The 12,553-nt window shown below is 38.9% G+C and overlaps 1 protein-coding gene across 2 annotated transcripts in view; it reads left to right on the top strand.

Moving 5' to 3' along the window:
* The window catches only part of LOC103743070 (ankyrin repeat and KH domain-containing protein 1-like), a 90,132-nt gene that overhangs the window by 27,589 nt on the left and 49,990 nt on the right, over positions 1–12,553 (top strand). For both annotated transcript variants that reach the window (XM_008844272.2, XM_029568903.1), the window contains exons 3-6: positions 1,807–1,963; positions 3,012–3,159; positions 6,139–6,286; positions 10,532–10,765. In XM_008844272.2, coding sequence (XP_008842494.1) covers positions 1,807–1,963; positions 3,012–3,159; positions 6,139–6,286; positions 10,532–10,765 — 687 coding nt within the window. The remainder of the gene's footprint in view (positions 1–1,806; positions 1,964–3,011; positions 3,160–6,138; positions 6,287–10,531; positions 10,766–12,553) is intronic.

Genomic DNA, 12,553 nt, shown 5'->3' with positions numbered 1-12,553 from the left:
TTGACTGATTTCTTTTCCTCAAGTCCAAGTTTGTCTATCTTTTTACTCTCTAGCTTAGGCTCTGAGTATGACTCCTGAATTAAGGGTCTTGCTGCTCTCTCTCTTGGGTGCCCCAGAAGTCCATGCAGGTCTCACTCTTACCTCCTGGTATATTAAACATTCTAACTTCTCTATTGCTTTTTTAGTAATAATAAATCTGTTATAAATATTAATACACCAGTTGTTTTTATGCCTATATTTTTATTACTTTTTTTTTTTTTTTTTTTTTTTTTTTTTTTTTTTTGAGGGTCTTCCTCTAGCCCCAGCTGACCTGGAACTCACTATGTAGACCAGGCTGGCCTTGAACTGACAGAGAACTACCTGCCTCTGCCTCCCAAGTGCTGGGATTAAAGGCGTGTGCTACCACGCCCAGCTACTTTTTAATACTATATTATTTTATGTGTATGAGTGTATTGCCTGCATATAGGGAGGTGCACCCGTATCATGCAGTACCCACAGAGGTCAGAAGAGGGTGTCAGATCCCCTGGAACTGGAGTTATGGATGAATGTTAGCCACCTGTGGGTGCTAAGGTTTGAACCTAGGTCCTCTGTAAGAACAGCCAGTGCTCTTAACTGTCGAGCCATCTCTCCAGCCCCTATACTTATATTTCTGGACAGAAAAGGAATTTTGAAAATAATGACCTATGTCTTCCAGAAGATAAAACAATTTTTTTACTTTTTTAATATTTTGACAACTTAAACTCTAAACATCATTAGATATGATACTGTGTTCAAAGAACTATTCATATATTTAAAACTGATGTGCATCTAAGACCTCTATGCAAGATAGTTATTTAATGCTTTTTTGTGTGTGCTTGAATATTTTAATTTTTTTAAACATTGTATTGATTTTTAAACATTTTAGAGGAATTTTCTTATTTGTGTTTGTGCTTTTTTAAAAGACTTATTTTTAGCCGGGCATGGTGGCGCACACCTTTAATCCCAGCACTCGGGAGGCAGAGGCAGGCGGATCTCTGTGAGTTCAAGGCCAGCCTGGTCTACATAGTGAATTCCAGGCCAGGTGGGGCTGGCTACAGGAAGACCCTGTCTCAAAAGGACCAAAAAAATAAAAGTAATAAAAATATAGGCATAAAACAACTGACTATATGGTGTATTAATATTTATAACAGATTTATTATTACTAAAAAAGCAAAAGAGAAGTTAGAATGTTTAATACACCAGGAGGTAAGAGTGAGACCTGCATGGACTTCTGGGGCACCCAAGAGAGAGAACAGCAAGACCCTTAATTCAGGAGTCATACTTAGAGTATACTAACACTTGGGAGGCAGAGGCAGGTGTATCTCTGTGAGTTTGAAGCCAGCCTGGCCTACATAGTGAGTTCCAGGCCAGCTAGGGCTACAGGGAGACACTGTCTCAATATGACCTCCCACAAAAAAAATTACAGACCCTCTTCTTCATTGCTACTGAAAATAGTATATGTATACTAGAATTTTAATTGATAGGATTATGTTCTCTGAGTGGAACTTACTCCTTTGGTATAATAAAGATCATATTAAGTCGAATTTTGAACTAGGGGTAGGATAATTAATGTGTACTATAAAGATGGAAATACTAAAACATGGGTCATTATACCATGACTTTGATATTAATGGTAGAATTGAAATCATCAACATTATTTATCTTCTGCCAGTTTCATCTATGGGTACTATGTTGTTTCTTTGGTATATAATAGTGTTTAAAATATAATTTTAATTTGTACTTTTATGCTTTTTCTTCACCTATACTACTTTGCTGACATCCACTAAGGAATTGGCAAATTGTCAACTGCTGATGGTAAAGCCTTTGCAGACCCTGAAGTGCTGCGCAGACTGACATCCTCAGTTAGTTGTGCACTGGACGAAGCTGCTGCTGCACTGACACGGATGAGAGCAGAGAACACCCACAGTACAGGACATGTGGACACGTATGTGTTAATACTTGTGCTGGTATCAGACATTTTCTTGAGGTTTTACGGAAGTAGCCAAATTTGTTAAATCTTTTAGGAGAGCTGATAAATTAGCCAAGTGAACATGTAAATGGATGTTACATTTTAAGTGGATTTATAATTGTATACATATTATGTGAATATTAAAAAATTGATATTTTTATTGTGGGTTTTTTTTTTTTTTTTTTTTTTTTTGAGATAGGGTTTCACTATGTAGCCCTGGGTGGCCTGGAACTCACAGGAATTTGCCCATGAGTCTGTAACTTTTGAGGATTGCTGCTTTTTAAAGACAGCTTCAAGGAGAAGAATAGTTTACGAAAAAGATTTTTTTGATCTTGCTTATTTTGAGCAGAGTCTCCCTGTAGGCCCAGCTAACCTGGAACTCACTATGAAGACCACTAGGCTGACTGGATCTCAGATATCTTCCTGCCTCTGCTTCATGAGTACTGGAAATAAAGGCGTGCACCACCACCCAGCCTACCAGAAAGATTTTGAAAAATAAAAATGACAGTTATTGGGGAATTAGGGAAGAGAAAGGAGTGGAAGAGGAAATGAACAAAAGTATATATGAAAATTCCATTAAAAAAAAAACTGTACTATGTTACTATCCATCTAAAAAAAAAACTCATGTTACTATTTAAAAATAACTCATAGCTGGGTGTGGTGGTGCTTGCCTTTAATCCCAGCACTTGGGAAGCACAGGAAGGCAGATCTTTGTGAGTTGGAGGCCAGCCTAGTCTACATAGTTCCAGGCCAGCTGGGGCTACAGAGAGACCCTATCTCAAAAAGGCAAAACATAAGTAGATAACTCATAAAAATGGTAGTTATTTTCAAGTTCTTTTTTGACTTAGTTGAAGTTTGTGAAAAATTACAGTTGCATGCAGGATGCTCAGCAAATAAGATGTTCATTCAGATTTATTTTGGTATGCTTTTTTATATATGGTTAACTCTATTTAATAGTGTCTTTTCATAGGACCCCAAGGGTTTTTTTTTGTATGTTAATTTTGTGTAATGGTTTTGTTTTCAGTCGTAGTCTGGCAGAAGCTTGTTCAGATGGAGATGTGAATGCTGTTCGTAAATTGCTAGATGAAGGCAGAAGTGTAAATGAACATACAGAAGAAGGAGAAAGCCTGCTATGTTTGGCTTGCTCAGCGGGGTATTACGAACTAGCACAAGTAAGCAGAAAAAAATGTTTATTATATTTGATGGAGCTGGGGATCAAACCCAGGGCCTTGTGTGAGTGAGGTAAGAACTGTACTACTGAGCTAAATTCCCAGCCCCCAAATATTCTTCATTTTATTATTATTATTATTATTATTATTTTATTTTATTTTATTTTTTCAGACAATGTCTCACTATGTAGCCCTGGCTGGCCTGGAACTTGCCATATAGACCATGCTGGCCTTAAACTCACAGAGATCCGCCTGCCTCTGTGTCCTGAGTGCTGGGATTAAAGGCATGTACCACAATGCCCAGCCCCAAAATAATAGTCAGTGTCGATAATTATGGAAGGGCTTGGATATTACTTATGAAAGAAGTTATAATTGGAAGCCAGAATTTCCCTCTCATCGTTTTTAAAACATAATCCATTTTGTTCCTCATGTGTAGCTGGGCATAGTTTATTTTCTGCCACTTATTCAAAGGTAATTAATCCTAACAAATAAGAAATGAATGATAATCATATTTTTTCTGTTTTTGGAATTTTTATTTGTTTTCTTTTTGAGACAGGGCCTCCCTCTGCCTGCCTCTGTCTCCTGAGTGCTGGAATCAAAGGTGTGTGCTGCCATGCCTGGCCATGTTTTTGTAATTTTTGCATGCATTTGTCATAAATGCATATTCATATGAGTGTGGAAACCAATGGTTGGTGTTAGATGTCTTTCTCCATCATTCTTCACTTTATTTACTAAGGCAGGGTCTCTGACTAAACCTAGAGTTCAACCATTCAGCTCTAGCTAGCCAGCTTGCTCTGGGGATCTCTAGTACCTTTTTTTTAAGGTCTGGGAACTCTAGTCATCAGGCTTTTATGGAAAACACTTTATCCATTGAGCCATCTCCTCAGTGCTAGCTAAACTTGTCTTTATGAATGTATTGCCTGCATGTGTATAAGTGCACTTGTGTGGTGCAATGCCTGAAGAGGTCAGAAGAGGGAGTCAGATCCCTTGGAACTGAGTTACAGATGACTGTTAGCCATCTGAGTGCTGAGATTTGAATCCTGGTCCTCTGAAAGAGTAGCTAGTGCTCTTAACCCCTGAGCCATCTCTCCAGCCCCTAAACTTATTTCTTAAAAACAATATATAATGCTGGGCATGGTGGCACATGCCTTTAGTTCCAGCACTCAGAAGAGGCAGGCAGATTTCCATGAGATCGAGCTTGGTCTCCATAGCGAGTTCCAAGCCAACTGGGACTACAGGGAGACCCTGTCTCAAAAAGACACGCACTCATGCACACACACAAAACAAAATCAATATATAACTGGGGGCTGGAGAGATGGCTCAGGTTAAGAGTACTGACTGCTCTTGCAAAGGATCTGGTTTGGGTTCCCAGCACTAGTAGGGCAGCTCACAACTGTCTGTAACTCTAGTTCCAGAGGATCCAATGCCCACTTCTGGCCTCTGAGGGCATTACATGCTTGTGGACACTTATGTACATGCAGACAAAATTCATATACATTAAAATATACATATATATATATTTTTTTTTTGAACAATTCATAACTAGTCAAGTGAGGTCTCTCTAAGTAATGGCTCCTGCTGCCAAGCCTGAAGACCAGAGTTTGATCCCCAAGACTCACATGGTGAAAAGAGAACTGGTTCCCACAAAATGTCCTCTGACCTCCAAATGTGTCCTGTGATACACACTCAATTCACATATAAAATAAATGTAATAAAAATAAAAATGATGCATAACTAAGATGGATATGGTGGTGCACACCTGTAACCTTAGCACTTGGAAGACTGAGGCTGGACTACACAGGAAATCCCTGTCTTAAAAAACTTCTTAAGGGGCTGGAGAGATGGCTTAGGGGTTAAGAGCACTGACTGCTCTTGCAGAGGACCTGGGTTCGATTCCTAGCCACCACATGGTGGCTACGAACTGTCCTTAACTCCATTTCCACAGGAATCTGAAGCCCTCTTCTGACCTCCGCAGCATTGCGTGACACGGGTGCTCTCACATATATGTAGACAATACACTCATACACATAAAAAATAAAAATAGGGGCTGGAGAGATGGCTCAGCAGTTCAGACCACTGGTTGTTTTTACAGAAGACCCGGGTTTGAATCCCAGCACCCACATGGCAGCTAACAACTGTCTCTAACTCCAGTCCCAGAGGATCCGACAGCCTCTTCTGACCTCCGCGGGCATTGCACGACATGGGTGCACTGACCTACATGCAGGCAACACATGCATACACATTAAAAAAAATGAAAAAAGCCAGACGTGGTGGCACATGGCTTTAATCCCAGCACTTGGGAGGCAGAGGCAGGCGGATCTCTGTGAGTTTGAGGCCAGCCTGGTCTACATAGTGAGTTCCAGGTCATCTGGGGCTACAGGGAGACCCTGTCTCAAAAAGACCAAAAAAAAAGAAAAAAAAATTTTTTTTTTAAAAACAAAGAATTCTATGTAACTATAAAGGAATGTAGTGTTTTTTTTCCATTCCCATTCTAATATTTTTCCTTCTATATAGACCAATATTGGAAAATTAACCTTTTTTTTTTTTTTTGCTTTCTTGGTATATAACCTCAAACATAACACAAGTTCCTTTACAAGAGAAGTCACATATAATGGGATGACTAATGAGATATTTATTTGAAGATTAACATGTAACAGGTAGTTGTCTTGCATGCCTGTATTCCTAGGAAGAGGATCCTGGGTTCAAGGTCATCCTTGGCTGCATAGTTAACTTGAGACCAGCCTGGGATGCATGAGACCCTGTCTCTCAAGATTAACATATAACAATATAGTAAAAATACAGTATCTGACCTGTTACCCTGATCAGTGAAAATTGGCATATTTTCCTAAAAGATGATTACTTTTTATTTTTCTTCATCCCTACCCTTAAAGGCTATCTTCTCAGTCAGTATTTTCTCTATAAGTACTATTAATAACAAGAAATTATTAATAACAGCTTCTTTCTATGTGTGTGTTTTTAAAGGTGTTACTAGCTATGCATGCTAATGTTGAAGATCGAGGGAATAAAGGAGACATAACACCCCTGATGGCAGCTTCCAGTGGAGGTTATTTAGATATCGTGAAATTATTACTTCTTCATGATGCAGATGTCAACTCCCAGTCTGCAACAGGTACGTAGAGAATGATGTGAATGAAGAAAAAATTGACAGAATTTATTATAACCTGGCAAAAATTTGATTATCGGGGACTGGCGAAATGGCTCAGTAGTAAAAAGGTGCTTGAAACCAAGCCTAACAACCTGAGTTTAGTCCCCAGGATCCACATGGTAGAAGGAAAGAACCATTTCCTGCAGGCTGTCCTCTTATTTCTATGCTCACACTGAGGTGCACATACCCTCGACCCCATGTACACTCAAAACATATAAATAAATGTAATTTTAAAACATTAGATTATTGCCAGGCATGGTGGTATACACCTTTAATCCCAGCACTCGGGAGGCAGAGCTCTGTGAGTTTAAGGCCAACTTGGTCTATGTAGTGAGTTCCAGGCCAGCTGGGGCTACAGCAAGACCCTGTTTCAAAACGACCAAAAACAAACAAACAAAGCTATTAGATTATTTAGCTAGCCATGGTTGTGCTTGCCTTTAATTCCAGCATTTGTGAGGTAGATCTCTGAGGTTTGAGGGCAGCCTGGTCTGCATAGCAAGTTCCAGGCCAGCCAGGACTACATAGTGAGACCGTTGGTTAAAAGAACAATTTTAATTACTAGGGAAATCTAATGTAAACCTTCTGAAAAAATCTTGGCTATCAGGGCTGGAGAGATGATTTAGCAGTTAAAGAGCACTGACTGCTCTTGCGGAAGATCCAGGTTCAGTTCCTAGTACCCACATGGTGACTAACAGCTGAATGGAACTCTAGTTCTAGGGGATCTGACTCCCCTTTTCTGGCTTCCATCGGCATTGCATGACACAAGTACGCTTGCATACATGCAGGCAAAATATTTATAACATAAAATAAATTTTAAAAATTAAAAAAAATCCTGGATTTTTAATAGAGTCTCTGAGTAAAATAGAAGTACAAATTAATATATCTTTAAAAGTCCTTTTTTGGGTCTGGAGAGATGGCTCAGCAGTTAAGAGTACTGGCTGCTCTTGCAGAGGACCCAGGTTTGATTCCCAGCACCCACATGGCAGCTAACAACTGTCCATAACTTCAGTTCCAGGGAGTCTAACTCCCTCTTCTGGCCTCCGAAGGCTTCACACAACATGGATACACTTACGTGCATGCAGGCAAAACACTCATACACATAAAATAAAAATTAAAAAATTTTTAATAAGTCTTTTTTTGTAGTTTTATTTTTCAGCCAAAGTCTCACTGTGTGACCTAGGCTAAACCCTTGAACTCAAAAGAACCCCTTCCTCATCCTCCAGAGTGCTGGGATTATAGTTGTGCACCACCATGCTGGTCTTCAAAATTCTCTAAGCCACCATACAGCCTCCCTGTAATCTGAGCACTCAGGAGACTGAAGCAGACGTTCTTGAATTCAAGGACTGACTGGGTTATATAACAGCAAGATCCTCTCCCCAACAAGAACAGCAGATCTTTTTTTTTTTTTTTTTTTTTTTTTTTTTTGGCGATAGAGAGTCTCCCTATTATCCCAGTTGGCCTGGTGGAACTTCCTATGTTGACCAGGCTGGCCTGTACATCACAGAAATCTGACTACTTCTGCCCCTCAAGTGCTGAGATAAAAGGCGTATGCCACAATGCCTTGCTAACAATAAATCTTTAAAAACTTAGGCCCATCATAGTAGTACATGTCTGTAATACTAGCATTTAGGAAACTTAAGGCAGGAGGACTGCTGAGTTTGAAACAAGCCTTGGCTTCATAGGGAAGTTCTATGACAGTTTTAGGCTATAGTTCTCACTGTGGTGAGATCATCTCAAAAACAAACATGGGCTAAGAGATGGCTCAGCAGTTAAGAGCACTTGGTGATCTTGTGTAGGACCCAGATTTGATTCCCAGTACCCACATTAGGTTGCTCATAACTGCCTGTTACCTCAGTTCTTGAGGATCTTACACCTTCTTCTGCCCAATGTGGGCACTGTACACAATTGGTATACATACATATTCTTAGACACATACACATAAAATAAACCTTAAATAAATAAATAAATAAAAACCCTTAGGTTCTATTTGGTCAAGGTTAATAGTTTTTCTGCTATTAACTAGTTTTTGCCCCAGTGACATATATTCTATAAAGAGACAACATTATGAACTGCATCTCCTATAATTCTTTATCTCATTTAAATGTAGCTTTACTGTATTTACTATATCCCTTTACTTTGGATCACTTGGGTGTGTTTACCATAATTAGATTTTTCATTTATAGTGTGCTGAATACATTTATTAATAAGAGAATGCTGACCACTCTCAACTGATTTCCTTCCCCTCTTCTTTTTAAAAATGTTATAAAGAATGTTCTAATAGACTGTCTACTGATTGAGAGAAATGTGTATCAAAAATATGATACACATTTAGATTTAGACCTATGGCTGAGAATGTAGCTCAGTTGGTAGAGTACTTGCCTAGTGTACATGAAGCCCAGGCTTTAATTCTCAGCATTGTTGGGGTTGGAGAGATGGCTCAGTGATTAAGAACACTGGCTGTTCTTGCAGAAGACCTGGGTTCGAATCCCAGCACCCACATAGCAGCTAACAACTGTCTGAAATTCCAGTTCCAGAGGATCCAACAGCCTCTTCTGTCCTCTGTGGGCATTGCATGACAAGGGTGCACTTACCTACGTGCAGGCAATACACACATACACAAAATTAAAAAAAAAATGAATTAATTCTCAGCATTGCTTGGAGCATATTCCTGTAATCCCAGTGCTTGGGAATCTGAAGCAAGAGGAAGATTGATAAGAGTTCTAGGCCAGCTTGGACTACAGAGTGAGAACCTGAGTTGTTAAAAAAGTTTGTGGGGTGTTTTTTTTTTTTTTTTTTTTTTGTCTTTTTGAAGCAGGGTCTCCCTGTAGCCCCAGCTGTCCTGGAACTCACTGTGTAGATCAGGCTGGCCTTGAACTCAGAGATCCGCCTGCCTCTGCCTCCCAAGTGCTGGGACTACAGGCATGTGCCACCATGCCCATCTGTTTTTTTTTTAAGATCAGGTCTTCTGGCCTCCCACCCACCTGTAAATTCCTAACCAAGTTCTTTTTAATTAATGGATTCATGTTTTTAAAATGTTTATTTGAGCTGGGCATGGTGGCACACGCCAGACTAGCCTTGATCTCACAGAGATCTCCCTGCCTGTGCCTCCTGAGTGTTGGGATTAAAAGTTAGGGCCACCACGCCTGGCCCTGTATTGGACTCTTAAGAAAATCAAGAAATTGGGGGGCTGGAGAAATGGCTCAGTAGGCTTCTGCAGAGGTCCTGGGTTCAATTCCTAGGACTACACATGGCAGCTAAGAACCACTTATAACTCCAGTTACAGGGGAATCCAATGTCGTCTTCTCACTCCTCGGGCATTGCATGACACGGGTGCACTTACACACATGCATACAATACACTCATACACATAAAATAAATGTAATAATTTTTTTTTTTTTTTTTGGTCTTTTTGAGACAGCCTTTCTGTAGCCTCAGCTGGCCTGGAACTCACTATGTAGACCAGGCTGTCCTTGAACTCACAGAGCTACACTTGCTTCTGCCTCCAAGTGCTGGGATTAAAGGCATGTGCCACCATACACCTGGCTAATAAAATTTTTTTTTGTCTTTTTTTTTTTTTTCCGGAGCTGAGGATCGAACCCAGGGCATTGGCACTTGCTAGGCAAGTACTCTACCACTGAGCTAAATCCCCAACCCCATAAAATATTTTTTAAAAAAGAAGATCAAAGCCGGGTGTGGTGGCACACGTGCCTTTAGTCCCAGCACTCGGGAGGCAGAGGCAGGCGGATTTCTTTGAGTTTGAGGCCAGCCTGGTCTCCGTAGTGAATCCAGGCCAGCTGCGGCTATAGGGAGACCCTGTCTCAAAAAGACAAAAAAATAAAAAATAAAATAAAAGAAAATCAAGAAATTAAGATGTTGATGACAGAAAAAAGAACTTGAGCTGGCCATAATGACCCATACCTGTAATCTCGGCTACTTAGGAGACTGAGGCAAGAGGATTTTGAATTCCAAGCCAGTGTGGGTAACTTCTTGAATGTCTGTGAAGGGAGGGAGGGAGGGCGGGAAAGAGACAGGCAGGGACAGACACACCCTGGGTTCATTATCTAATACATACACACCAAAACAGTCACATAACTTGAGATAGTTGTAGTGGTTTATGTCAAAGAATTGGAGAACTGTCTAACTAGAACAATATTATGATTTTATGTATTGTGTCAAAATCTTGTACTATTTTGTTTTGTTTTTTGTTAGGGAACAGTGCACTAACATATGCCTGTGCTGGAGGATTTATTGACATTGTGAAAGTGCTACTTAATGAGGGTGCAAATATAGAAGATCATAATGAGAATGGACATACACCATTAATGGAAGCAGCCAGTGCAGGTCATGTGGAAGTCGCAAGAGTTCTTCTAGATCATGGTGCAGGCATCAACACTCATTCTAATGAATTTAAGGAAAGTGCTCTGACACTTGCATGCTACAAAGGTACTTTTTATGTTTGAATATGTACTTTTTTTTCATAACAATATAAAATATTTGTTGAGTATTTGAGTTAACTTTATATTGTTTTCCTGAGTATTTGAATTAACTTTATATTGTTTTTCTTGTGCAGTAAAATTATTGAATCTTATAAGACATTATATAGAAAGCCCATTTTAGCATGAACTTTCGTACCCCAGTATATATTTTTATATTATTTTAATTCATTTAATTATGAAGTCAAACAACTTGAAGATTTAAGGTTTCTATTATTTAATAACTTTTGTTCTATATGATTTTTTCCACCTTAAAATACTAGAAGCCGGGTGTGGTGGCGCATGCCTTTAATCCCAGTACTTGGGAGGTAGAGGCAGGCGGATCTCTGTGAGTTCAAGGCCAGCCTGGTCTACATAACAAGCTCCAGGCCAGCCAAGGCTATGGGGAGACCCTGTCTCACAAAGACACACACACACAAATAATAATAATAATAATAATACACAAATATACTGATACCTGATATAGAAAATGTAAAAAAGTATGGTGTAGCTCTAAGGGAATTTAAAATGACATGTAATGCTACCATCTAAAGGAGAAAAATCATATAAACAATATTCTAGTCTATTTCCAGTGTATTTTAAAGTAAGTTTTAAAAAAAGTGAAATAAGACAATTTAAGTTTTACAGTCTGCTTATTTTATTTAGCGGTATATCATGAATATTTTTCTATCTCAGTAAATGTTCTTCTAACACAATTTTGGATGGTCACTTGGTATTTCAGTTTTTCAGTTAGACTTTCTAGATTGATTTGGTTTCATATGTCACAAAACACACTAATGATTTAAATAGAAGAAATCCAAGCATAAGTAAGCTGTCTAGTGCTAGTATCACAATTCAGTTGTCAATCAAGATCTAAGAATTCTATTTTTCTGTTCTATATCCTAGTATGTGGTTTCTTTCCTCAAGGTTATCCATTAGCCCAGCAGGCAGCTAGAGCCCCAGCAATCCATTTTTTAGGAAGGATGAAGAGAGTAAGACCAAAGTAGCAAGTGCCTTCCAATTTAGTAAATTCCTTCTAAAAAGAAGTCTTCTTGTAACTCTCACTTGCATTTCATTGGCTCCCCTTTGCTTCAGGGAAAGCAGGAAAGTATAGTCTTTTTACTTGGAAGTGTGGCTGTATCGATAAGATTGGAGTCTGTTACTAAGAAAGAATAAGAATGGACATTGAGTAGGGAACTAGCAGTCTCTACCAAATACATGGAATGGGTACACCATAGTTACCTATTGTTGGACACTTGAATTGTTCCCAGTTTTTCACTATTATTTAAAAACACTGTGATAACATCCTTGTACAGACATTTTTGCCTAATCTCTGATTATTTCCTTAGGATAAATTCCTGGAAGTGGAATTGCTGGGTCAAAGGGTATGGACATTTTTAAGGCTTTTGATACATATTGCCAAATTGCCTTCTAGAAAGGTTGAACCAATTTACACTCCCACCAAGTGTTTGAGAGTCCCCTTTATACCACCTTACACCCTCACCAACACTGGGTATTATCATTCTTTTTAATATTTGCCATTTTGATAGTTAAAACAATGGTGTCTCATTTTAATTTGTATATAATAGGAAGGTTTAGTATCTTTTCATCAGTTTAATATTCATTTGTATTTCTTTTTTGAATTACCATTTCATATCCTTCACCCATATTTCCACTGGAATGTTGATATTTTTCTTATTGACTATTGAGGGTTTAAAAAAATATGTTAACTTTGTCAAGAGAATTGGAATTATTCTAA

Source organism: Nannospalax galili, unplaced genomic scaffold (genome assembly GCF_000622305.1).
Source record: "Nannospalax galili isolate Female #2095 unplaced genomic scaffold, S.galili_v1.0 scaffold760, whole genome shotgun sequence".
NCBI lineage: Eukaryota > Metazoa > Chordata > Mammalia > Rodentia > Spalacidae > Nannospalax > Nannospalax galili.
This window is presented reverse-complemented; position numbering and strand designations above follow the sequence as displayed.